Source organism: Dermacentor variabilis, chromosome 2 (assembly GCF_050947875.1).
Source record: "Dermacentor variabilis isolate Ectoservices chromosome 2, ASM5094787v1, whole genome shotgun sequence".
In the NCBI taxonomy this organism is placed as follows: Eukaryota; Metazoa; Arthropoda; class Arachnida; order Ixodida; family Ixodidae; genus Dermacentor; species Dermacentor variabilis.
In genome coordinates, this window is record NC_134569.1 from 249,099,449 (window position 1) to 249,127,222 (window position 27,774).

Genomic DNA, 27,774 nt, shown 5'->3' on the forward strand with positions numbered 1-27,774 from the left:
ACATTTGCATGCATTGGCTGTACGTCATCTCAGTGAACCGTTTTCCAAAAATGTTAAAGAATGATGCAAAGGACAGGATGAACTTGAACAGTACACTGACTATCACCTTGAACTGCCAACAGCCGGTTACATCAATGCTGATTTTGGCTGGCGTCTGTGTGCAACTGTCACCACTGTCACCGGTATTGGCCCACTTGCCTCATAAAGTGCACCACTTCCAAGATTGGCCTACCCTACCCACTTGCCCTGAAGGGGCGAGTGCATATTCATGTATTAGCTTCTATGCGCAGCTGTTCATTTCGAGGCATCGGTGCCAGCCCTGCTTTCTCTCATGGCAACTACATGTATGTTTTACCTGGGAGCCTGCTCGTCACTAAGTTGTGTTTTTGCTTACTCTTGTCATGCTTATTCACTGTTTCCCTCCTGTCAGTGGGGGACTACAGTTGCTCCTGCACTGTATCTTGAAAACTTGGGTCATATTATGGTTTGTGGCGTGTAACAAAGAGATCAATTCACTGTGTGCCGTTTGGACATGTAGGAGCTGCGGTTCCTAAGGCCACCGCCCAGAACCAGTGCACCACCCGGGTCGCCGAGTGGCAGCCGAGCAGAGGCGCCGTCTCGCTTGGCTGCTGGTGACGGGCTGCAGCTCTTCGATGCCGCCTGCCAGCCATTCATCCTGCAGCCAGAGGAAGAAGAGGAAGACCTGTTTGATGCTGTTGCCTCCAGCCCTGCTGTGAGCTCTTTCGATGCGTTTCTTGACTGAACTTGTCAACACTGACTACATTTGTAAAACAGTTCGTGTAGAAAGACATGCTGTAGCCATTATACAGCTGAATGCACCTGTATTGAACCCAGTTATTTAGATATATTTTTTATAGAACAGTAAAAAAGTGCCCCGAAGTTTATTGTGTCAAGTGCAAAACACTTGAAGAGCCAGTATGGCGAAGCGAAGTGGGGCATGCAGGTGGTCCCCCAGAAAGGGGGCAACTTCTACGAGTCAAGCCTCATTCACATTTTAACAATGTGAACACTTGCAAAATTGCCTCTCCTTACATCCACATGTTCGCTTTTTTTTCCTCTATCCTTAGAGAAATTTTGCCACTTTTTTCCTGAAAAGCCCATTTCATATTTAGAGGCATTATTCAACTTTACTTGCAGCGCTTGAGCTGCATGCATGCCAACCATCATGTATGCAAAAAAAATAGGAAAACTCCTATTGAAAATGAATGTTGTGTGTTGATGTAACAGGATGGGGTTTATTAAAAAGTTGTTCTTCTCAAGATGCCAGAGGAAAGGTATGTTTGGAGACTCCAGAAGATAGTGATGTCCAGTTGTTCGACAAGCACTTCAACATCCCTCAGCTTTCTAGGGTGCCATTACAGCAGACATAGAGCAAATAATCTTATTAGAACCGACACTGGGGTCCAAACCATAGCAGAATGCAATGATGTAGACGGCATAGCAATGGTGTAATGGCAGATGAAGTGGATGCAAGGGAGGCTGATAGCAAGGAAAGTGTGCCTTTGACAACTGCTGAGCTTGCATCATCACTCTGATCTATTAGCTCTTGTCATGTGATAATAGAATTCGTTGCTGGGCTAGTTGGTCCATTCTGGTATGGAGAAATAAGCATAAACTTTAGACGGGGCAGTGAGACACACAAGGGAAAGCCACTAAATTGCAACTGAATTTTATTCGAAAGCATATGCGTACATACGTAGGCACAGGACAGGTGCATAGGCTGCACCGCACATGTGAGGTCACATATTGTGTCATCTTGAAAAGCACGCAACGGAAAAAAATCATAACAGTCTTTCTAAAAACATTTCTTCTTTACTGCGCAGCAATACTGAGATGTCAATTATACAGTTCAATCTAGATACAGTTAAAACTTGATCTAATTAAACCTGATTTTACAAAGTTCTTGATCTAATGAAGAAATTTCAATTCCTCCGGTAGGTACCCATAGGGTGTGATGTTGTCATCAATCCGATTAGCGAAACTTACTTGGCCACCAAACTTGATTTAACAAAGTCTTTCCTGAAATATATGAGTAATAAAGCGGTGATTTCTTTCTAATTTTGACACAGACGGTTTTTTTTCTTTGAGCGTGTGCTCTAACACAATTGCGTTAAAACATTTGGGCGTCCCAGTCACGAGCCTATCTTTATTTTGACGAGGCTGCACCGCCCATGCACGGAACAACGGACTCGGCAGTCGTCAATCTCATGAGCCGGTTTTTCTGGATTCCACGAGGGAACCGAGGACACATTGGAAGGGCTTGTGGGCTACGAGAAGTGTGTACACCCACTGCTGGTAACGCACACGCAGGCGAGAGTCACGAGTTTTTTCACTGCAACATACTAAATTTGCAATTCTCTCCAGAACACCAAGGTGTGTTGTTTTGTTTTTGCTTTCAGTTTCACGCACAAGCAGTTGAGGCTGGCCTCGTGGACTTTTCGCACGTGCAGGCATGAGTTAGCGGCAAATACAATGCCACGGTAGCTTTGGGGTGTCGCTACATTACAATTTTAGATTTCGAAGGACCGAACAATCCCTTTCTCAATTTTATGTACTTCCCGATTTAACGAAATAATTCGAGCATGGTCATAACTTCGTTAAATCGAGTTTCAACTGTATATTGAACGTCAATATATGTAATGAAATTCTTGATATAACGACATAAACAAACACGCATGGCGCTCCGGCACGTGTGAATCCTGACAATCGCGTCATGCAGCGACCGGCCTCCTCCCTCACAATTCTTTCTCGACACGCTGTGCCATCTAGTAGCGCACAACCTTCGAGGCGATAAGCGCAGCGCGCCGGTGCCCACGAATGCTAAGAATTGCTCCCTCATTTGCCGCACACTCAGTGGCACATACTTGGTGACCCCAAGTTGGCGAGAGGTTCATTAAAGAAGCGGCACACACCCAGTGCATTCGTGGTGCAGCTCATTAAAGGCATTAGTGTGAAAGGCATTTGTTGAAAGCCGCACAGCCTGCTACTGCGTCGGGTTGCTGTCCTTGAGGAACCCTTGTTATGCAGGCTCGATTCCACTCAGCATCGGAGAAATTTAAGGGATCTTTTTCCGTCGTGGCAGTGCGGCACATTCCTAGTGGCACATGCCTGGTTACCCGAGTTGACATCAAATACGTTCATTGAAATGCGGCACACACCTGCTGGCACATAGCCAGTGACACAAGGCCTCGTCGAAGGGGTTCTTTGAACAGCTGTGCCTACACAGTCCCACATCTACAGGGACCCGTGTCGGTGCTTATGAGGTTCGCTGAACAGCTTGTTTGTTTGTTTGTTTGTTTGTTTGTTTATTTATACTATCAGTCCAAGGATGGACCATTACAGGAGTGGATAAAAATACAACAAAAAAGATAAAAATATCGGTACACGTAGAACAAAGAACAATACAATAGCAGTATCTGTAAAAAGTGACATGCAGTGATCAAAGACAAAACACTCGCAGTATGCGCATCAGAAACAAATGCTATGACGCAGTCATATCTGGAAAAATAAGATTCTCCAAACCAGCAGTAAACGCACTGACAGAGGAACATGTGACAAGTGGATTGGGTAATTCATTCCATTCTTTGATCGCCCTAGGAAAGAAACTATACTTCAATATATCATTCCGTGTAACTGGCGGGTGTATGTATAAACTGTGCTTGTGTATGGAGCGTTAATCTGGTGAAATTATACAGAAATCGATGAAATTAAATTTAACCTGGTTATGAACAATTAGGTATAAAAATTTCAGTCGGTCAAACTTAGTCCTTAGTTCTAAAGCGGAGAGGTTTGCACGTCTGCATAGTTCAGTAGGAGAGTGCACGCGCTGATACTTATTAAATATGAATCTGGAGGCGAGTCGTTGAACTCTGTCCAATTTATGACGATTTGTTACAGTGTGTGGGTCCCATACAATGTTAACATATTCAATAATTGGCCTTACTAATACCTTATATGCCAAGCTTTTCACTTCAGGAGTTGCGCTGTACAGTCTTCGCCTGAGACCCCATAAGACTTTATTTGCCCTGCTACACACCTGAATGATATGCGCATTCCATCTCAAATCTTGAGTAAATATTAGTCCTAGATATTTATATTCTGTTACTCTTTTTAGTTCCTGTCGACCTATGCTGTATTTGTACTGCAAAGTCACCTTCTTTCTTGTTATGGTCATACAAACTGATTTTACTGGGTTCAGTGACATTTGCTATTCATTACACCATTTTAATATTCTTTGTAAATTGTTGTTAAGTTTTAACTGGTCACTTAAAGATTCGATCCTATTGTAAATGACGCAGTCGTCTGCAAACAACCTTAGTGGAACAGTTATATCAAAAGGCAAATCATTAATAAATATAAGAAATAAAAGAGGACCCAGGACACTGCCTTTGGGATACTCCAGACAAAACTGGTTTAGGCATGGATTTAATTTTATTTATTTCAACATACTGCTCACGAGACTGAAGGTAGGATTTAAGCCACTTAGTAATATTTGGATTTCTAAATATTTCATTCATTTTTAAGAGGAGTTTAGGATGTGATACTTTGTCGAACGCTTTGGCAAAGTCTAAAAAAAATTAGGTCGACCTGTCCTCGGCAATTTAATGTTTCTGTAAGATCGTGAACCGTTTGAACAAGCTGCGTTATTGTAGACAACCTCTTGCGAAAACCATGTTGTGCTGGTGATAATAACTTGTAAGCTTTCAGCTAATTTGACAAATGTTTACAAACTATATGCTCAAGTAGTTTGGAGCAGGTACTCGTAAGAGAAATAGGCTTGTAGTTTCCTACCTCAGATGTGCTCCCACTTTTGTGCACTGGAATTTTAGCTTGCTTCCAGGCTGTAGGAAATGTTCCCTGGGTGAGTGAAGATTGAAAGACTACGGTAAGATATTTAGCAACCCATGGAGCATACCTATATAGGGACTCATTCGGGATGCCGTCGGAGCCGGGGGATTTCTTAACGTTAATGCGCAGAAGAAGGTTCAGGACTCCTGCCTCATTGATGAGAAGGTCAGATGCTGAAGGGCGGTCAGAGGAGTCATGAAAGTACGGAAGTGTGCCATCATCATTGGTGAACACGGAAGAAAAAAAAAGGAATTGAAATTTTCTGTACGTTCTTGGTTAATCCTTTCATCCTCATCTTTGTGTTGTTTTTTAGAAGGGTTCACATATCTCCAAAATTTACTAGGTGCGTTATGAAGGAAATTTTTCAGTGTTACATTAAAGAATCTCTCCTTGGATTCCTTGATCAGACGGTTTAAGTCGAGCCTCATGTTATGAAGCAAAGTCTTATTTTGGGCGCTAGGATCTTGAGAACAAGCTTTTCGTTTTCTTTTTATCCTTCGTTTGACATGTATTATTTCCGTTGTAATCCATGGGTTATTTCGTTTACATTTTTTGATGCCTATGGGGATAAATCGCGTATGCAATGCATCGTAACCTTGGAAAAAAAGTCCCAGAGATCGTCAGTGCCACCATTGGATTCATAAACAGCCAAAAGTTATCAAACGACCTTTCAAGGTAATCCAAGACACTAACATCATCAGCAGCTTGAAAGTTAAGATATTGGATGCTTGAATCCTTGTGCAAAGGGTACGATGACATGTTCAAGGACAGAATAACCATTTTGTGGTCAGATAGCCCTTCATCAACAAGACAGTCAATCACATGCAGTGTCAAAGCATTTGAGACTAATATAAGATCAAGTAGAGATGACTTTGTTGCACGCACCCTAGTATATTGGTTAACAAGCTGGGTTAAATTGTAGGAACATATAAATCCAAAAACAACTCAGAAGATGTAACATCTGTGTCTCCGGCTACATATTGTTACGTATAGAAAGATACAGACGGAAGAGGCTATTTACAAGCTATTTACACTGGACTGGAGCCAGAGCGCCAGGCCGACATTTTGTCGCGCCAAGGGCACAGACCCACTTCGTCGTCGTTCTCGCGGCGGCTCGTCTCTCGGGTATCTACCGATAATGCCGTAATACTACCCCCCGGCGGCAAAAGCGCCGTCACGGTGCTTTTAAATATCCAAAGTGCATGGAGAGCTGTAGGGCTTGAGTCGGGCAACGTGGACAATGTCACTGGTTGTCACAATGGAGAACGTAGTGGGCGTGGCTAGAACGATTTCATAGGTGACATCGGTCACTTGGCGGAGCACGCGATATGGGCCGGTATAACAGGAAAGCAGTTTCTCACAAAGGCCAACTTTACGCGATGGTGACCAAAACAACACGAGGGTGCCGGGCGTAAAATGGACATCACGGTGACGGAGGTCGTAGCGTCGCTTCTGTTTGTCTTGAGACACTTGTAGGGCGAACGCACGCAAGTTGACGAGCATGGTCAGCACGGGCGATTGCATCACGGGCATAAGCGCTAGTTGAAGCTGTGGTGGACGGAAGCACGGTGTCTAGTAGTAGCGTCAGTTCGCTGCCATACAAGAGGTAAAACGGGGAAAAGCCAGCAGTTTCGAGATGGGAAGAGTTGTATGCAAAAGTAATGTAGGGTAGAGCCAGGTCCCAGTCACGGTGGTCGTCTGAAACGTATTTGGATAGCATGTCTGTAAGGGTACGGTTCAAATGCTCAGTGAGGCCGTTTGTTTGAGGGTGGCAAGAGGTAGTAAATTTATGCTGAATAGAGCAGGCCCGCACGATGTCGTCAATGCGTTTCGTCAAAAACGTACGGCCACGGTCTGTTAGCAATTGACGCGGAGCACCATGCATCAAAATATCATATAGAAGGAAGTCCGCAACGTCAGTTGCGCAACTGGTCAGAAGAGCGCGGGTTACGGCATAGCGGGTCGCGTAGTCAGCCGCGACTGCAACCCACTTGTTTCCTGATGTAGATTCCGGAAATGGGCCAAGAAGGTCTAAGCCAACATGATGGAAGGGCTCGGCAGGGATGTCGAGTGGCTGCAGGTAACCAGCGAGGGGTTGGGAAGGCTTCTTGCGTCGTTGGCAAAGTTCACAAGCAGCAACGTAACGTCGTACAGAACGGGCAAGGCCCAGCCAGAAAAAACGGCGACGTACACGGTCATAGGTTCGAGATACGCCGAGGTGTTCTGCCGTTGGTGCGTCGTGGAGCTCTTCTAGAACGGTTGAGCGGAGGTGTTTAGGCGTGACAAGTAGGAACTCAGAGCCGTCCGGATGAAGGTTACAATGGTACAGAGTACCGTCGCGGAGGACGAAGAGGCGTAGAGTGGTGTCGGCCGGAGAGTGTTCAAAACGGTCGGTGAGTCCTCTCATGTAGGCGTCACAACGTTGCTCATCGGCGAAATGAAGCAGCTGCGACACAGAGAATACACAAGCAGCACTGGTAATATTGGAGGAGTCAGGGTCGTTAACAGGGTAACGCGACAGGCTGCCAGCGTCTTGGTGCAGGTGGCCAGACTTGTTGACCACAGAATACGAAAATTCTTGTAGCCTCAAAGCCCATCGACCAAGCCAGCCTGAAGGAACTTTTAGCGATGAGAGCCAGCAGAGAGCATGATGGTCAGTGACTACGGAAAAAGGGCGACCGTAGAGGTAAGGACGGAACTTTGCAACCACCCAGACTACAGCAAGGCATTGGCGTTCCGTAATGGAATAGTTGCGCTCCGATGGTGTGAGGAGGCGGCTTGCATAAGCAATAACGCGATCCTGGCCACGCTGACGCTGGGCTGAGACGGCACCTATGCCATGACCGCTGGCATCTGTACGTAATTCTGTAGGGGCATCAGGGTCGAAGTGGGCGAGAATGGGTGGTGAGGAGAGAAGAGTGACGAGACGAGAGAAGGTGGCGGCTTCCGCAGTACCCTACAAGAATTGTACGCCTTTCTTCAAAAGATTAGTGAGGGGTCTAGCAATTGCTGCAAAATCTTGAACAAAGCGAAGAAAGTACGAGCATAGCCCGACAAAACTTCGAACGTCTGCGGCTGTCTTCTTCGGAATTGGAAAATCTCGGACAGCGCGAGTTTTGTCGGGATCAGGCTGTACTCCGGAAGCGTCAGCGAGGTGGCCCAGAACAGTAATTTGGCGGCGGCCGAAACGACATTTGGACAAGTTAAGATGCAGCTTCGCCTTTGGAAATACATCAAGTATAGCTGTTAGACGCTGAAGGTGAGTGTCGAACGTGGGCGAGAAGATCATGTCGTCGAGGTAGCAGAGACATGTAGACCATTTGAAACCTCGGAGCAAGGAGTCCGTCATGCGCTCAGAGGTGGCAGGGGCGTTGCTTAATCCAAACGGCATTACATTAAATTGGTATAGGCCTTCAGGTGTGATGAACGCGGTTTTTTCTCTGTCCATATCATCAGCAGCAATCTGCCAGTATCTAGAACGAAGATCGATAGAAGAAAAATGACTGTAACCGTGGAGGCAGTCAAGGGCGTCGTCTATACGTGGGAGCGGGTAGACGTCCTTCTTAGTAATGTTGTTCAGATGGCGGTAGTCTACACAGAAGTGCCACGTGCCATCCTTCTTCTTAACCAACACTACAGGTGATGCCCAGGGACTCGAACAAGGCTCAATGATGTTTTTGTCTAGCATTTTGTTGACTTCGCTTTGAATTACTCGGCGTTCCGACGCAGAAACTCGATACGGTCGTCGGTGAATAGGAGTAGCATCGCCAGTAAGAATCCGATGCTTGATCGCGAGCGTCTGGCCTAAAAGGGCAATTGTCGAGGTCGAAAATATCTCTGTAGGACGATAATACTTGGTAAGGATCTTCAGCCTGCGCAGAAGACAGGTCCGTCGCAACCATTTTCTGTATCTTGGGATCGGCGGCCGAGGCTGGCACGATGGGCCTGCTAAGCTCGCAAGAAGCATCGATTGATAACACATGATGGTCGCCGAGACAATCAACGTTGGCAAGGCAAATACCTTGCGGTAGAATTTGCTTTGCCAATCCAAAGTTAAAGATAGGTATGTGAGTGCGGTTCACAGTAATAGTAAGTATACTGTGATGCACGGTAACGTCATACTGTAATGGAATGTCGGGCAGAGGAGTGATGAAGTACTCGCCATCAGGGACTGGTGGGGAAGACAAGAGTTCAATACAGGCTATTGATTTTGGTGGCAGGCGAATAAAGCCGGTGGGGCGTAGGCGGCACTGGGGTGCGTCAGAAGGTTCTGCGAGAATCGGCAACTCAAGGCAAAGGGTACTGGCAGAGCAGACAATAAGAGCTGAATGGGCGGAGAGAAAGTCGAGGCCGAGAATCAGGTCGTGGGGGCAATGAGCAATCACGGTGAAGAGGACAGGGGTGTGGCGGCCGGCAATGCTGACTCGTGCCGTACACATGCCGATAATAGGCACAGTACCGCCATCCGCAACGCAGACAACACGTGCCGACACTGGGGTGAGGAGGTTTTGAGTCGTCGTCGAAAGGCAGCACTCATAATAGAAAGATGTGTGCCTGTATCAATGAGTGCAGTGACAGGATAGCCGTCAATGTCAAGAAGGTTTTGGTTCGTTGGTAACGTGAGCAGAGGATTTGAGGGCAGGGTCGACAACGCAGCTTTACCTCCAGAAGCTGCAGTGCCTAGTTTTCTGGCTGGGTCCAGGAGGCGATAGGCGGCGAAGAGAAGCGGCGGGGTTGGGGCAAACGAGACTGATGGCGTCGAGGTGAGGGCGCGCGGCTGTAGCGAAGGTTCCGAGCAGGGGCATCAGCAACAGTGGGTTCATGGCAGGTGGCATAGGGAACAGAAGGTCCAAAAGTGCTGGAATAAGTGGCGACGTATGTCCGAGGAGGTGATGGCCATTGGTTGTGGCAGTGACGAGCGATGTGGCCGATGCGGCAGCAGTGGAAGCAGATCGGCCTGTCATCAGGGGTACGCCATTCGGACGGGTTGCGGCGAGATATGGCAGAAAAAGACTGTCGAGGACGAGGAGGGCCGATAGAGAACTGGGGAACGTTTGGTTGAGACGTACATACGGAGTTCAGACCCATGTTCTCAAATTCCTGTCTGACTACGGCCTGAATCATCGCAATCATGGTTGCTGGCAGATCGGAAGGCGTCGCGGCAAAAACTGGCGGACAGGCGGCCTCGAGCTCGCGGCAAACAATACGGGTGACGTCGGGTCGACCCTCACATATAGACGTAGCATATAGGATAGCCGCGTGATGTGGTGTGATACGGCGGCTTTTAGCCTGTTCAAGGCGACGGCATTCTTGAATGATGGCGTCGATTGTTGAGACGTTGCCGAAGACAAGCAAATTGAAAGCGTCGTCGGCGATGCCTTTTAGGACATGTGACACTTTATCAGCTTCAGACATAGCGTCGTCAGCTTTTTGGCATAGAGCCAAGACGTCGAGGATATATGAAACGTACGGCTCTGTAGATACAGTAGAAACCCGCTGTTACGTTCCTCACTGCTGTGTTTTCCCGGCTGCTACGTCGCTTTCGTGCGGTCCCGGCATAGCTTCCATAGGATCCAATGTATAAGGAACCCCGCTGTTACGTAGTAGCTGTGAAAACGTTCCCTCATGATGCGTCGCAACCCGAACCCGCCTGGGCTAAAGTAGGCAACGCGCTCCAACCGCCATTTTGGCTTTTGACGAGTTTTGACCGGGCTTGGCTATTGAACTGGCTGCAAGAAGCCGCACGCCAGTTCGAGAGGTCGCCACTAGGTGGCCATTCGTGAAAAATGCTCTCACTATCATCACTGTAATTATGGTCACCGCATGGTTTGTTGGGCGGGTCAACTCACGGAGGAAGGAAACTCGGGAGAGGCCCTGGCGTCACTCTTCGGGAAACTATAGCTAAAGAGAAGCCGGAAGTTGGCGTTGCTCCGCCTATCGGGCCAGCTCTCCTCTCTTGTTTACTTTTCTCGCGAAACCACGCAGCGCTAGCAGCGCTGCACGCAACCGGGCTGCTCGGACGCGCGCGCTCCGCAGCAATACTAAACAAACGTTAGCATGATTACGCCAAAGAGGGCAAAATTTCCCGCGGATATTAATTTGTCCGTTGCCGTTGCCTGGCGCGGTGACGACGAGGAGCACGAGCGGCGTGATGCCGGGGAGTTGCCAAATCCTAGCTTTGGAGAAGCCGTCGCGGCTCTGGACCTCCTCCGCAGGTACGTCGCACCTCACAGCGACGCTGACAGCAATGCAGCCTTCCAGGCTATTGAGAAACATGTGGTGATTTCTAGGTAGCGAAAGAAACTGCAAGCCACCATTCTAGACTCTTTTTAAGTCCTAAGCGCACTCTGTGGAAATAAATTGTCTATAGTTGAAGCTGCACGTTTTTCATTCATTTTTCAGAGCTTTCCTCACTGTTGCGTTTTCCCGGCTGTTACGTTTTTTTTCCTCGGTCTGGTGAAAAACGTATGAACGGGGTTCCACTGTATCTGAACACGGGACGCAAGAGCCTTTCTCGCGGCAACCTTGCGACCAATGGGGTCACCGAACAGTTCCCTGAGCTTTTCTTCGAAATTTTCCCAACTGGTTATCTCGTCGTCATGCGTCTGGTGCCACATGCATGGGGTGCTGCCGAGATAAAAGATGACATTGGCGAGCATGATCGTTGGGTCCCACCTGTTATTAGCGTTGGCATGTTCATATAGCTTGATCCATTCGTCAACGTCCTGTCCCTGCAGGCCAGAGAACACACCAGGGTCGCGATGTTGGGTAACCGTGACGATGGGAGCAGTCGGACAAGCCGAAGCCGTTGCAGAGGTGGTCTCGTCACCGGGAGGCATGGTGACAAGCTCGATGTACTGACCGCTCCGGAGTTCCGTGGCGAGGACGGGGATCGCTCACCTCCACCAGAATGTTATGTGTTACGGAAAAGGCTATTTACAAGCTATTTACACTTGACTGGAGCCAGAGGGCCAGGCTGACATTTTCTCGCGCCAAGGGCACAGACCCACTTCGTCGTCGTTCTCGCGGCGGCTCGTCTCTCGGGTATCTACCAATAATATCGTAATAATATGAATCCCAATCAATAGCCAGGAGATTAAAATCACCTAGTAACAGTATGCTATCTTGCTCTTTCACGTGCGTTTCCATGAATTCTCTTAGCAGCATAATGTGTTCTATTGGGGAGTTTGGAGGCCTGTATACCGCTCCGATGAATACAGTGCGATTATTCAATTTTGTAGTAATCCATACAGCCTCAGTATATCCTGGTACTTCTAAAGTGGAAAAGATGATATTTCGTTTCACCAAAACGGCCAGGCCTCCGCCTCTTCCATCTCGATCCCTCCTAACCAGCGAATATCCGGGTGGCGCGATTTCTCTATTGAGTGTATTTTTATGCAACCAGGTTTCAGTGATTACAGCAAGGTCAGGACCGGGATCAATAACTAGAGCTTCAAGTGCATGCGCTTTGTTTATCAGGCTTCTTGTGTTTACGTTGATTATTTTGAAACCAGCATGTTGGCCCTGGCATGCGTCAATTATCACTTTCTCCTGTATCAGTTCGCAGTTTGGACCTTTCCTCACGTTCTTCATTCCAGCTGTACAGTGTATTGTTTACTTTTAATTTATCAAAAAGCAGCATTACCTTCTTTCCTGCCTTCTTCTCCTCACTTGCCGATGCCCATAGCTTTTTTCTTATTCCCTGTACTCTTTTAGAGAAATCGTCGCTTACGCTGGTAATCCGTGTCTTTCAGTTTTGTGCAGTTCTGCAAAACTTTCATTTTATCCCTATAGTCTGCCACCCTCAGGATGACTGGTCGAGTTCTACCAGAAATCTTCTTGCCTAACCTATGAATCCGTTCAATAGAAGATACATTCACTTTCAGAGTAGCGCTGAAGATTCCGTCTTTTACTTTGCTTAATAGGGTGTCTTCGTTTTCATGTTCCTCTTCTTTAATTCCTCTAATGATAAGATTATTTCGTCGTGAACGATTATCCAGATCATCCAGTTGTTTGACCAGAGTAGATGTTTCAACGCTGTGGTCAGCTACAATTCCTTCAAGAGTTGCGAGCCTGTTCCGAGTCTCGTCTAAGCTTTGTACCTTACTCTCGATAAGAAGAAGCCGGTTCTGCATGTCTAGGATTCTTGTTTCAAATGAGTCTTGCTTGTCTTGAACCGCAGTGAGTTTAGACAAAATGTCTTTCTGGTTTTGGAGCATTTCCCTGCACATTACTTCTGTTATTGTTCCTGGATTTTTCTCCATGTCCCCAGAGAGACTCAACAACAGGCCCGCAATAGAAAAACAGTCACATATGCAGTAAAAGACAGCCTGGGGACACAGCAGCACTTTAAGACCAAGAACATCTCTATGGAAGCCATTTTTTCGGTCACCAATCTGCATGAACAGTGGCACGTCAGGCAACATCGTCGTGGCGGTGTTGCCGTGTCCGCTTAAGCTGGTAGGCGATGGGCATGCTTTTATAGCATACAGCTGATCCCTTCTGGGCATGCGTCCCGACGTCATCGTGCCCCCAGATGGTGAGCCGAAAAGACCATCCACGTGTTGATGCCCCTGCATACCGGTGAGGTCAGCAAGCTGGCCAAAGTATCTGCCCACGCAGAAGTGTCGCGGCAGGCCAGCATCGTAACGAAGCCTGATGTTTCCAGTGTCGAAGGGTTTCGCAGCGCCTCCAGCGATGAAACTAAGGCACGTGCAGAGAACCTGCATGAACAGCGGCACGTCAGGCGACATCGTCACGGCAGTGCTGCCGTGTTCATGTGTGTACACACTGGCACATACTCAGTGACCCAAGTTGGTCCAATGGTCAGTTTTGAACCCTTTTACCTTAGCACAACAGCCTGATGTACCTCCCATTTGACCACAGACTACCCATTTAACCAGGTAGGCAGTAAAACGGTTAGATACAAACATACATAGATACATAGGTAGATACATACATGCCGTATTTACTCACATAATGAATGGACTGGCATAATGAACGCAGCCCCCACTTTTCCAATCAAAAAGTTTGTTTTTTCTTTTTCTCGCATAATAATTGGCACCCTGAACTTGCTGCCAAGAAGTGGGAGACACACGGTACGACTCAGCGTCTAATATGGTGTCCGGTGGGTGCATTTGTGTCCGGCGCCGTGTCGGATGCCGAATCATACTGTGTATCCTACTTTTATTGCGATACCAATTGTATGGACGCTCCAGGCTCACTTTTGCCATTGTCTTCGTCGCCACCACGCACTGCATGGTGTAGGTGTCAATGAAAGCATGCGAGGGAAACTACAATTGTGGCTCAATCTCAGTGCTGTATTTTGTCGTGCAAAAGGGCCCGAAAGGGGGCAGGGGGGAGGGGGGGCGGCAGCGTTGTACTCTGTCAGCAACTGCATATTGCACCGCGCCCAAGGGGTGCCGACGATCGCAGCTCAATCTCTCGCGTACAAGGGACAGAAGCGGGGACAAAACATGCCGTCTTCCTTCGCACGCATGGCGCCAGGGGTAGGGAAGGGAGGGAGTGGCACGACGTTTTACTTTGGCCTTTGGCAGCAACTGCGCATTGCGCAGCCACGGCACGCCCTATCTTCAAATCAATCTGTGTCGGGGGCCGAGTCGACGGTGGCTCATGCCTTTGTGCCTGCTGTGTTCTAGCTGCTCAGTTTGTGCTGAAGCGAATGTTTGCAAGTTTATACGGCCGATACCTCACGCTCTGAAGCAGAAACTCGATGTGGCCGGTCATGAATAGGACTGGCATCACCAGTAGTTATGTGATGCTTAACAGTTGAAGTCTGGCCCAATTGGCGAGTGCTGAGGTCGAAGATGTCGGGGTAGGAAAACAAAAGGCAACACAGAGCCGCTGCTTGTCCAGGCAATAGGTCCGCAGCAATCATAGAACGATATGTTGCGTCAGGGCAAATAGTATCCTGTGGACATGGTGAAGAATCTGAGCAGACATCTACGGAAAACGTCGTGACGTGGTCATCACTGATAGCACGCAGCGTTGCAACCGATATGCCTTGGGGTAGAACTTCCTTTTTCAGGCCAAAATTGACGACAGGGAGGCATGTGCAGTTATCGGCGACGATGCCGATGGAATGGGGCACAGTGATGTTGCACATCAAAAGGACATCAGGAACAGGCGTGGCAACGTAATCACCATCGGGCACAGGAAAAAACAAATGCAAATCGACGAAAGTTGAGGCTTTAGGTGGCAGGTGAAGAAGGCGGTCATACTAAAGTTGTTCAGCACTTCAGTATGAATATGCGCGAGTAGGGGAAGTTCAAGGCATAAGGTACTGGCAGAACAGTCGATCAAGGCTGAATGCTCCGTAAGAAAGTCGAGTCCGAGGATTAGGTCACGGGGACAATTGGTCAGCTCTGTAAAATGAACAGGAATGTGGCGGTCAGCGACACATATACGGGAAGTACACGTTCCAGTGACATAAACAGTGCTGCCACCGGCCATGCATACCGCTCATGTAGTAGGAGGCGTGAGAACCTTTTTCAGTCGACGATGGAGGTTACAACTCATTATGAACACCTGGGCTCCAGTATCTATTAATGCCGTCAAAGGGACACCGTTGACGTGAACGTCAAGTAAGTTCTGGTTCGTTGGGAGCGTCAATGGAAGATTTCGACACGCATGAGATAATGCAGCAATATTGAACTTTGAAATTTACACTAAAGAAAATTGTTAGATTAAGCAGTATTAATATATATTCCACTTTAGAAATGGCAAAAAGCTTCATATACTTTGAGAAGGAAGCTTGGTAAGGCAGAAAAGGCACAGAAAACAAAACCTGGGTGATGACACTGCCATGAAGTTCCTTGCACTGGCTTGTCAAGGCATTATGGATTTTAACAGCATTTGCGTGGTCGTATGGTTAACTGTTTTTCATTAAAAATCTACACTGCATTCTGAATGAGGCTGAACCTAGGATGTTGTTTAAACTCATCTGGCACAAAAACAGCCCAAGTACGAAAAAAAAAAATTGAATTCATGGTGTCACATTTATGTGATGGCACTGAGGCTTTGACAAGAAGTACTAAAAAATAGTTCGGCCTTCATTTTTTTTTTTTTTCAAATTACAAACATTATTTGTTCCCAGAAAGAATACCAGACCATTGTTGATTGCTTTCAAGTTGGTTGCAGTGCGGAATGCACATACTTATGACTGCTCTTTTCCCACCGTTTCGTACATCTAAATGTTGCCACATGTTTGACCTAGTTTTTACCATGGTGAACCCATAACAAGTAATTGACCATATGGTAAACATACTCCATCAGCAGTCTGAAAAACTAAAGTTCCAGAAGTGTGCTGACAGTACAACGAGCTCCACTAACTAACAGCACAAAAGTGCACAGCTTTCATGGTTGGTTTCTGAGCATTCTGAAAGCTAAGAAAAAGTATCTTGAAGTGAATAAAAAAGTTGGGTGTTTGTTATAGAATTTTTATGCCTTGCCGAAACTTTTAGAAACATGCATTTCCATGTCCCCTCTTATGCTGTTTTTTTTACTTTCATATGCTAGGAAAAGTTGGACACTTTACCAGTGTTCCCAAAATTTCCTGCAAAGAAATTATATTTTTTATGCTTTTTTTCATGGCTTCAAAATTTTCTAAAATTTTACATCACTAGTAGCAGCTCATCCAAAATGGCTGCTTTTTGCAGCTGCCGACAGGTGGCATCACAAGTTCATGGTAGCATCACCTCTGGAGCAGCTAGCTTTCCCATAGACAAAAGCAACTTTGCATTTTTTGATCAAAGACCAGGCAAGTAATTGTGCTAAGTGTTATATTGAATGGTCCACACCATAAAATGCCATCATTGTGCAAAATTTGAGCAGGAACGGAGCAGCAGTAAGTGTGAAATGTATTTTTTTTTTCAACGAATTTCAATGAAAAACTCACATTCTTATGTTTGTATATGTCTAACCATGCATTCCATAGTAATCACCGAGGTTTACATACATTCGAGAATGTTCAGTTGCAAGCAGAAGCCTGGAGACCATAGAGGCTGCAAAACATTTTTCTTTTCTTAGCAGCCTAGGCACGCAGGCTGAAGTCAAGTGGTACTGCCTACTTGCAACTGTCCACCAGTATGCACTTGGACAATTCCATGTCGCTCAACTCGGCTAGAGAAGAGTAAAAACATTTTGCAGATGCTGTGGTCTCTGGGCTTTTGCTGCACAGCACTGTCTGTGAAGCATGCCCAACCTCATTTTACATGCCCCTTTTGCTGTGGAACTGGTGACATTTGCAATGTTTCGAATATGGTAGACATATCTTGCACTAAGTGTTCTTGATAGCTCGGATAGGGAGTGATGAAACGTCTTTATTAAAAAAACTAAGTGAATAAGAAGAAAGAAATAATAAGGAATGAGAAAAGAAACATATACATGGCTTCGGGATGATAATATAGTGATGACAGACACTGGCGCAAAGTAGCACGGAGGCACTGCAGCTGTGCAACTATCCAGAGAGGAGCCTTGTGCAGGCCTCCTTAGAGGTGACAGCACTTTCCTCCGCTCATTCAGGATGGACCTGGCAGTGCAGAGGTGGACTCTGATGATTCAGATGTTCCTGAGGAGCTGAAGCGGGACTACATTGATGAAATGACCGGCGATGCTCCCCAGCGGAAGTGAGTGTAATGAAGTGCAAGCGTTGATGCTTAGGGGATTTGGTAACAGCTTGTTTCAGTGGTATTTGCAATCTACATGTGCTAAGGAAATAAGGGGCACACAGGTGTGTGCTGTGTGTGTGCTGTGAATGCCATCGAAGTGAGTGTGCATAATGGCTCGGCGAGTGTGATCCACTGCACCAAGTGGCAAAGTGGTCCAGGAAAAAAAATATACGTCTGCTATTGCTATCTTTTCACGGCACATCCACAAATTCTTCAAACACAAATTTTGCACAAGGGGCTGCTTTATATATGCGCAATGACAAGTAATTCATCTTATGTGGTCCAAAATTTTGTTGCAGTTGGCCTTTAAGGTGCATGACATTGTGACAAGTCAATAATTATTGCCTACACTTGTCTTACTTTGTCGTCAGAAGTGTCTTGTATGCAATGCAAGCATTAGTACTTTGTGTTAAAGAAATGCATGCACTTTTATTGCCTGGATGTTATTAAAGCAGTGTTCTTGGAAGCTAGGAACTGAAGGTGGACTTGATGGCTTGACCACTGGTGCAAAGCTTTGTCTTTGTTCTACTAGGGGATGACCAGTGGCACATTGTCTTTAGTTAAAGACTCTGTGACATCTGTGAGACTTTGTTTCATAGGCAAAACAATGCAAAACTCTGCAATAACTTCTTAACTGAAGCATGGACATTCATGCTTGACCCTGCAAGGCTCAAACACCGTTCCACATGAAGAAAAAGCTGAACAATTTGTTAACCTTTATTTCTGGACACGGAGAGTACATTTAGATCAAAAACACAACATAATGTTATTTGAGGTAAAAATTAATTCATGTAGTAATTAATTAATTTCAAATTGGTTTTCTGAACAGTAAGAAACACTACTATGGGCTTTGTGTTAAGCTTCCCATGCTTAAATCTGACTTGAAGAGCATCAAAATCTGCTGATCAAAAATGATACGTTAGGCTTTGTGGGGTTACAATAAGTTCACTAAAGAGTCACCAGCCAGAAGAAAATCCTACCAAACACAGGAGAGATTACATGATGACCCATGACAAGCTGACTTCAGCAAGACTTTATGGGAACAGCAAGACTGTGGGAGGACTGAAAGACTGTGAAAGCATGTCATAAGAGAGCCTGGTTGTTTTCATGGTTAGAGCAGTGGCATGGTATAGACAATGCATGACTAGTTGTTTCTTCTTGATGAGATCGACTAAGCTCTTTTTGTTTCTAATTATTTTTCTGCCCTCAGTGTCTCAAAAGGTTTTTAGGGGCCATTGATAGATAATATGTTTACGTTCTAGTTGGCATGTGAAGGTATTGTACGAGTAACAGTTTTATAGTTTTAGATTGTCATTAGTGAAAAATGTTTCACTCACATGACTAAGAGGTAATGTATGTGGCCTGCTATGTTAAAGGGGCTCTGAACCACTCCGCTTGCTTAGTGAAATAACATAGCCTGCAGGTAGCATGTGCTGCTGTGAACATCTCAGCCAAATGTTGCTGTCGTACGCGGTGTATGGAGCTCGCAAGCTAATTGCAAAGTCACCTTTCTCTCAAATGCTGTCTTTTATATATATATATATATATATATATATATATATATATATATATCATGAGACGCCAACAAACACTGACACCAAGGACAACATAGGGGAAATTACTTGTGCTTAATAAATGGAATGAAGAAACGATAAATTAATGGAAATTAAAGTGGATGAAAAAACAACTGTTTCTTTTTGGCATAGTTGTTTTTCATCCACTTTAATTTCCATTAATTTATCGTTTCTTCATTCCATTTATTAAGCACAAGTAATTTCCCCTATGTTGTCCTTGGTGTCAGTGTTTGTTGGCTTCTCATGATATGACTAATAAAAATCGGGCCCCTTGGTTAACCCCCTTTCTTCTCGATTATATATATATATGTGTGTGTGTGTGTGTAAACACTACTTATATACCCTGAGGCTTGTGAACAGGAACATACGTAGGTATCGTCACATCAAATAGAAACCAAACCTAATCATATCCTAGCAGCCAGGAAACTAAACTCATTCTCGTGAAAGGACAGTGACGAAACACTGATACACTGGTCACCAAACTTTCTGATATACATCGCCTCTGCTAGTTCCTGTGCCACCGTATCCTTACTTTTTCATAATATGCATGTGTTTTCCAGCAAAGGTTTACACTTGAAGACTTTGCAGTGATATGGCAAATGTGAGCCAGTCCCATTCTTGATTGATAGAGCATGCTCTCGTAGGCGGTCATTTACACAATGCCCAGTTTGGCCGATGCATACCTTACCGCAGTCTAAAGGAATCTTATACACGATGCCAGCGCAATATTTTTTCAAGAAACACTTTACGTGGTTCTTCACATACTCGGCCCTTTTTACGGAAGACAGGCACGCACAAAAGTGAGAAAGTTTCTGAGGAGCCGAAAACACTACTGGTACATTGTGTCTACAAGCAACATTCTTTAACAAATGAGTAACTTTGTGTATATATGGAATGACAACACGACGCATTTTTCGTTTCTTTTCGCATTCTTCTGAACCATGGTTAGGCTCATGCCGAAATTTCTTCAACAAAGCTTTGCTCACTGAAACTAACAAAGAAGCAGGGAAGCCTGCCAAGCCAAGCCTAGACAGCTGCAAATTAAATCACAGGAACTAGCAGAGGTGATGTATATCAGAAAGTTTGGCGACCAATGTATCAGCATTCCGTCACTGTCTCTTCACGAGAATGAGTTTAGTTTCCTGGCTGATAGGATATGATTAGGTGTGGTTTCTATCTCATGTGACCTCACCTGTGTATGTTCCTGTTTGCATGCCTGAAGATATATAAAGGAAGCATCAGGGAAAATAAAAATCATTTGCGAGTGTGTGCCTGTCTGTGTCTTTTATTCTGTTATCCATGTCTAACTTTTTGCACCTAAAACCATTTCTAAAAATCAATTGCCTTTTTATTCTTCGATAAAAAGTGGTTCAGGGCCTTTTTAAAGAACTCTTTATGACCTCTGTTCCAGTATGGTTTGATTAAGGTAGATTACACATTGCTTAGTCTTGTCTGCAACTCATTGTGGCGGCGTAGTGGGAATGGCGGGATCCTAACGGCACAGGATCAAATCCTGGCCGAGGCGTCCGCATTTCGATTGGGGTGAAATGCAAAAATGTTCGTGTATTGTGTATTGGGTGCACGTTCAAGAACCCCAGGTGGTCAAACTTCAGTCTGAGTCACCCACTACAAGGTGCCATATCGTGGTTTTGGCTTGTAAGACCCCAGAATTTAATTTTTCTTTTCTTGATTGCAGAATTCTTTCATTTGTTGTTAACGAGTACTATTTGATCAAATGTGTGAGTACATCCTTTCAAGGCTCCCATGGCACAGATATGCATCACCCACTTCCATGTCTTGGTGCAGGCAGCCCAAGCCCAGCACTCAGGCAGCCAGCAGCAGCAGCCCTTTTGTCACCAACACGAGCCTCAATGTCTTACGTCAGTTTGGTGTGTACGTTTTACAGTCGCTAACCATGACAACTGGAGCCATTTGGCGTTGATTTATGTTAACATACTCTGAAGCAGTATATTACTTAAAGGAATGAGAATACATGAACGTACCTGCCAACATTTACAATTTTATTGTAAATTGCCTGATTTCCAGAGGTTGCTTACGATAATTGTATTGATGCCAACAATATTACTATTTTTAATTCATGTCTTATTTAAGTAAGGATTGATCATTTCTTTACGAAAAAATTATCTAAACAGAACGCAGATATAGTCGTGAAGCGATATTTCAGGGCCTGACTTTTCGGACCCACTCGATTATTCAGACATTATGGCAGCAGTGCCACAAGTTAAAACAGCAGATGAAATTTTGGCCACTGTTGCATGAATATTTAATGAATAAATATCAGTAACATTCTTGTTTCTCTGTGATGCTGATCATTTTTGCTGCAAATTTAGAGCAGTGTGCCTGTTCACAGTGTCTCTACAGAACCAATTCAGCCATTTTTTTTTTTTTTTTAGAAGAAGTATGTCTGGCATAGAAAACATGTTGAAGTGTTTTAACACGATAATATTAAGGGCCCCGTGTCGCAAAAAATCTGGTGTCGGCATCATCGTCCATCAGCGAAAATATAGAGTATATGTATATGCCACGCCTTGCTATATGACATGCGGTATGTACATGTGGGTTATACACCATTCTATCACTAAAGTTTCTCATACTTTGTCTTACATTCTTGACAAAGTTATTCCTCGGAATTCTGAAAATGACAGCCTACAAACATATGTCATGAAACAAAAACCGACAGTGCATGCATTTTATGTTACCATGTTTACTTAATTCTTAGGTGCCCTCACTTGTAACGCGCAACCATTTCCCGCGACCAAAAAAGAAAGGGAAAAAAAATGCCCTTATTTGTAACGTGCACCTGTTTGCCGTGACCTAAAAAAAGAAAAGACCTTTACAGTACCGTGCACCTCGTTCTTTCATACAGAAATACAACTTTCTCTCATTTGGAAAAACAAAGCTTTACTCCCAATACACTAAAGTTGTGATAAATTTTTTTAAAAAGTCGCAGTTTCACCCGAAAGGCCAAGCACTGACTGCGATAGCAAATTAGTAGACAGCTATATGAAAAGTAAGGATACTAGTAGTAGTTTTATTGGCCATATAAGCTTTTAAACATTTGCTTACTAACTAAATTAACACGCATGGTGTCAGGCGCGCACAAGCAAACACGAACACGTCTTGCGCAATGACCGTGAGAACTCTTTATCAGTGGTAGCAGGAGTGAGCGAATCATGAAGCGAATTGACCTTTGTGTGGCCTCTTGCTTCAACGCGATCTAAGCGACGAGAGCGCAATGCGGTGTGCCTACATGCATAGACACTGTCTCTATCGCAGATCGCTTTCAAGATAGGCACCGCGCGGCCGTGCCGTACGTAGTAGCCGCCATAGTAGAAAGCCTCTTCTCTTTGCACCAGTCCCGCACGCAACAAGTCTCAGGAACTGAGAACGCCATTGATGCGATCCGATTTCCATCCATCTCCGCATGTGTGATCACTTTCCTTTTATTTACGGCATCGTGATGAAGTCTGCATGTCCTTGCAGTCGGCACATCCATGTTGGTAAAGCAAACGCAAAAAACGGGAAGATAGACGGTGCACCACTTACTACAGCACATGGAGGAAGCTACGGCAGCTAGGCTCGAAGCGCGTACGAGGTGACCATTTTTAAAGGCCGGTGGCGATGTGGTAACACAGATTTAGGATCGTACTCAATTCTAATATGGCACACAATTTTTGGACCCGTCTTATCTGAAAAAAAGTGCACGTTAGATTCAAGTAAATTTGCTAAATTTTATCAGACTTAAATATTATAAGTGCAAAACAATGGCATAAACCTGAAAAGGATGTAATTCTTTTAGCACAACAGTTCACTACCTCCACGATCGGCCCATGCAAAAGGCCGAGTTTCTACGAGAAAGCTTGCGCTCGTGCATAGCGTTTGCCACCAGCATTTCCCCGTAAACATTATGGTTACATAAGCTGCAGTTGCTGGGAAGCGTGTGAAGCAGTTGGGGATCTTTGAATGCTATCGCATTCTACTCTTAAAGGCGAAGCTTATGCGTCCTCCAATACTTTTTTACCAAAATTTAGTATTTTTACAGCTTCAGCAGTAGTGCCGTATAGACTCGTGTAAGGTTTGCAACTCTAACTTGGCAGCCCAAAACTTGGAAAAAAGAAATTTCCAACAGAGAAGCAATCTCGTTTGGTGCCCCAATTCTGCGAACGTGCATCAGTGAATTTTCGTGCACTGCCTACTTCTGCGTGCTGCTACTAGGTGGCGATAGCTACGTGTTAACGTCTGATGCAATAGTCCATCCGGGGATACGGGGTGTGCAGAAGTGAAGGCTGTGCTGGCACCATTTTGACCAAAAGGTTCAGTCTCTTGTAAGGGTGGCACCTCGTCAAAATTGTACAAAAATGTGCGTCCCTTACACGAATTTAGGGTATTTAATAGATATTATGCCTGGCAGGTCTGCATGAGGTTCCATCAAGCACATTTAGCATTTTAGGGACATATCCTATGAATTTTTTACCCTTGGATGAAGGTCCTCTGTAAGTAACGCAGAGACATTCTCAATAAAAAAGAAATTCACCAACGATTATGATACCCCCCAATGCAAAATTTCAGCCCAGATGTGTACATGTTTTCATTTTGCAATGTATTAGCTGGTGTGGCACGTTGCAAACGGAGGGAAACCTGACACAACTGCCTCGTTAATCGGGAGATCGCAAAAGGCGGCACTTAGGTAACATGTACGCGCGATTCACGGCAGCTCCCGGAGACAGACCTCTGCTCATGCAGTACTTTCTTTCCATGCAGACAACGGCGCAGTGCTCTCGCGTCATCTCGCAGCCATTGTCACCGCAAAGCCTGCTTACGTGGCACTACGATTTCCTTCTCGCACTTTTACCATACCCTCTTCCTCCGCTTTCCTCCTCACACTTTCTTCGCTATCACCATCTTTTATCTTCCGCTGTGCTCCGCGTTCGCTTTCATCCTTCGCTGGGTTCATTCGCTCGGTTACAAGGGACAATGCTGATGCTTGCCGCAGAAACGGGTGCCTAAGAGCAGTGCTCTAAAATGGTTCCTGCTAAGTCTTTGTGCATGTTCTCATAAGTATCTTGACAAATTTCCTCTCCTAGTTATCCTTTTGAGGGTCAGTGACGTAAATATACGGCGCCACGAACAAGTCCAAAAATGGTCGATGCCATATATTTACAGCGCCGTCTGTAAAGCACGCCAATTTCCAAACTTTTTCTTTTCTGTCATGTGCTGCCACTATGTGGGAATACAGGGAATTTTTTTCTCAGGCCTCCCTTCCTCGGTTTTCATTGCATGGTTTGTTTTAGAGCTAGTTTGCTCCCGCGCATCTACATACTACTGCTGGTGCATTGGCGCCCAGACGGCGGTTCGGGTTTTGTTCCACAGGCAGTTTCGGCTTTTTGCACTTGCAAAACTGATGGCTATCTCGTTACTAATCGCTCAAAGGGTGTCCGCTCTTTCTCGCTTGTTTAGTGCTCACAGGGGTGCGCATAGGAAGGACGCCGCCATGCATGTGTTTCTGTTGCTTCCTTTTTTTTTTTTTGACACTCGCGATAACTAATTGCCTCTGATTGGCGATAAGATGAAGATTAGCGGAAGTTTGTCACACATTGTGCTTTTTTGACGGGCACCACACAACCACACAGTTTTCTTGAGTGCGCACACCTATGCAGTTCGATTACGCTATGGATGTACATATTAGTGTAAGAGCAGGAACATTTGAGTCATGCAAAATAGTCTCGTGTGTGCATTTTCAAGGCCTTGAACTATGTGTATAAAAATGCATCAAATTTTTAATTCTTATAAGTTTATTTCCTTTTTTATTCTTGTTATTCATGAAGAGTACATATATAACAATGCAAAATATATTTTTCTCATTTTACGGTCACACTAGAAAAATTGCGGTAAATTTTTTTCGAAATAAGTCCCTAAGAAGAATTGGAATCTTCAATTAAAGAAAAAATTGACCCTGAGCGGTCGCATATGGCGAAAAAAATCTATCCTCAAAGGGTTAAAACTTGAAAGTCCCAACTGCTGTAGTTTAATTTCGCTTTTTAGTTTCCATTGCACATAGATTATTGCATACACATTTATTGGTTGGTGGCATTAATAATATATACAGCACTTGTCTTAGTGGCTGCTGTAGTCTCCCTTTAGCATGAGCTCAGCTAAGCCAAACTGTCAAGTATCATCTTCACATGCTGCATCTACAGTCAGGCATGTCAAGGTAGGGTATGAAAATCAGAATGGCTTATGAAAACAATGACATTTGACAATGATAACGGTGCTGTAACGAAGCTGCAAAGTTTAATGATGTGCACAAAGTACATCAGAAAGAAAAGTTGGAAGATAGACGTGCAGGCATCTGTTTGAAGCACCGGTATGTGGTCACACAGTAGGTTCTCATATTACTATTATTATTATTATTATTAGTAGTAGTAGTAGTAGTAGTAGTAGTAGTAGTAGTAGTAGTAGTAGTGGTATTGTCATTATTATTATTTTCTTATTTTAACAGCAATGATCTAGATCAGGCAAGTTTCTCAAGAGGCCAGGTGTTCTCCATGTACACTACGCACGAAACAGTTCACCGTGTTTCCATGCCTGAAGTATATTTCAGAACTAGGGTGTGGAGTTTGCATTCGTGAATACAGTAAAACCTGCTGAAAAATTGAAAATGTTATGCTCCTGTAATGTTTTCAAATGGTTTTGAAGATGCAAAGAATGTTCGAAAACTAATTTTCAGCAGACAGAATAAATTAGCAGCTGAAAGGAGGATGTGAAACATTGTCGCAACATTTAGTTTGACTTCTTAGCATAGCAAAAGAACTTTGCACAGTCTGCAGTGCATATGCCAGTTGGCTAAGCTGAACTTTGTCGCAGTTACCAGGAACATTTGTGATTCTGCATAGGGGGTTGCGAAGTAGCAGCGTGCTTGATCAGGTGTGCTGGTACATGAAAACACCGTTCTGTCGTAGTCTTTGTGATTGGCATGGTGCCAATCTTAGAGCCCTTGCATTCCATGCAGCAGTGTTTGGAACAGCTGTGCTTGCAGCTAAATGGGCCCTGTGAAGCCATAGAGTTTCCAACAAAAATTACTAGAGGGAAATCTGGCACTCGTGTCTATGGGAGTTGTAGGCATTTCTGTTCAGCCAGCCTGGGAATGGTGCCAAGTACATGGATTTGCCTTAACTTCATCCTTGTAGCTTCAGACAGCTTTGTCACTTTGCAAATTATTCATTTGCAACAGGATATTTGGTCAGAAAGGACACAATTCGCACCGATCATGCCCATTCGCGGAGTCTTGCGCATTTGGGAAAATGGGATTGCTTGGAAATTTAGGTCAGTAAATGCAGGTAAAGCATAGCGAAGAAAGTTGCAAGAACATCTGAAGCACAAAGATTGAGCAAGTCCCTGCACTAATCATCATTGCCTTGGTAGCTGAATGATCGCAGTGCCAGAGTGCCCTCTGGTAACTTTTGTGGAGGACTCTACGCTGTGTAGCACAAAAAGCAGCAAAGGCTTGCACCAACAAAGTGTAGATGAAAATTCAAGGGCTGAGAGAAATTAGAAAGAAGAATCTTTATAGAAGGTGCCTGCCTCTTGGCCAGTGGAAGAACTGAGCTAAAAGTGCTTCCAACACATGCTGCTTTTCAAGCTACATTTACAACTGCCACAGAAACACAATGCCTGTAGTGCCCATCATGTATGGATGGAAATTATAAGCATCCCCTTTGAAACAAGGTGTTGACTGATGCCACCAAATCGTCACTTTTACCTTTCTTCTGCACTTATTCCCTGCTCTTAAGGCCTGTGGTTTGTGTAAAACCATTGAACCCCGGTAGAATTGATTGTCCTAAAAGCCAATGTCGTCTCCTCATTCTGTTTTCCCTGCCTCTAAGCCATTAATATTGCAGCTATCATTTCCTATTCACCAGCGCAGATTCATTAACCTTACTTCTGTTATTTTTAAAGCCTGAGGTCTTGGGCAAGCTAACTAAGTCCTCATTTTTTTCTGGATGGATACTGTGACATGTTAACAAAATGTTCCCTATGCATACCTGCCAACTCTCCTGTATCTTTTATAAGGCCTTTAAATTGGAGCTTGTTTTATGATTTTACGAATGTTGCATCAAGTATTAAGAAAAAGAAAAATGGAAGAACTGTTGGCGAAATGGTCTCGCTTATTGATCTGTGAAAGTTACATTGAAAGTCTTCTGATAATGAAAGCATGCAAGATGGCTGCTTGCTTTGAGTAAATTTATGCAGTCACTGAAGAAGTCACCATGATGTAAAAGCAATCTGTTGCTTGTCAATAGTTGCTGTGCCTAGTTTGTTGCTGCCTTTGCGCTGTGTAAAGTGTGTATGTATATTTGAAAAGGTGTGTGCTTAGAACAAGCTTTTTAAAAATTGTGTGCTATCTCCTCCCTCTTTACGGTGTCGTGTCAGTGAGAATTTACCGGTTTTAATGTTACCAGGTTGGCAGGTATGCCTATAGTCTTTTTATGCCAAAACAGCGCAAATGATGGGATGGATGAAACAGACAATCTCCTGTCTGAAATCCACTATCTCTGTCCTCTGTCTATATCTCCTGTTTGGAATCCATCAGACAGCCTCCTGTCTGAAAAGACAGATTGTGC

At 44.8% G+C, this 27,774-nt stretch overlaps 1 protein-coding gene across 2 annotated transcripts in view; it reads left to right on the forward strand.

Moving 5' to 3' along the window:
- Positions 1-27,774, forward strand: part of Vps50 (vacuolar protein sorting 50) — a 178,999-nt gene that overhangs the window by 84,686 nt on the left and 66,539 nt on the right. For both annotated transcript variants that reach the window (XM_075682820.1, XM_075682821.1), the window contains exons 15-17: positions 539-733; positions 17,413-17,516; positions 20,939-21,021. In XM_075682820.1, the coding sequence (XP_075538935.1) occupies positions 539-733; positions 17,413-17,516; positions 20,939-21,021 (382 nt within the window). The remainder of the gene's footprint in view (positions 1-538; positions 734-17,412; positions 17,517-20,938; positions 21,022-27,774) is intronic.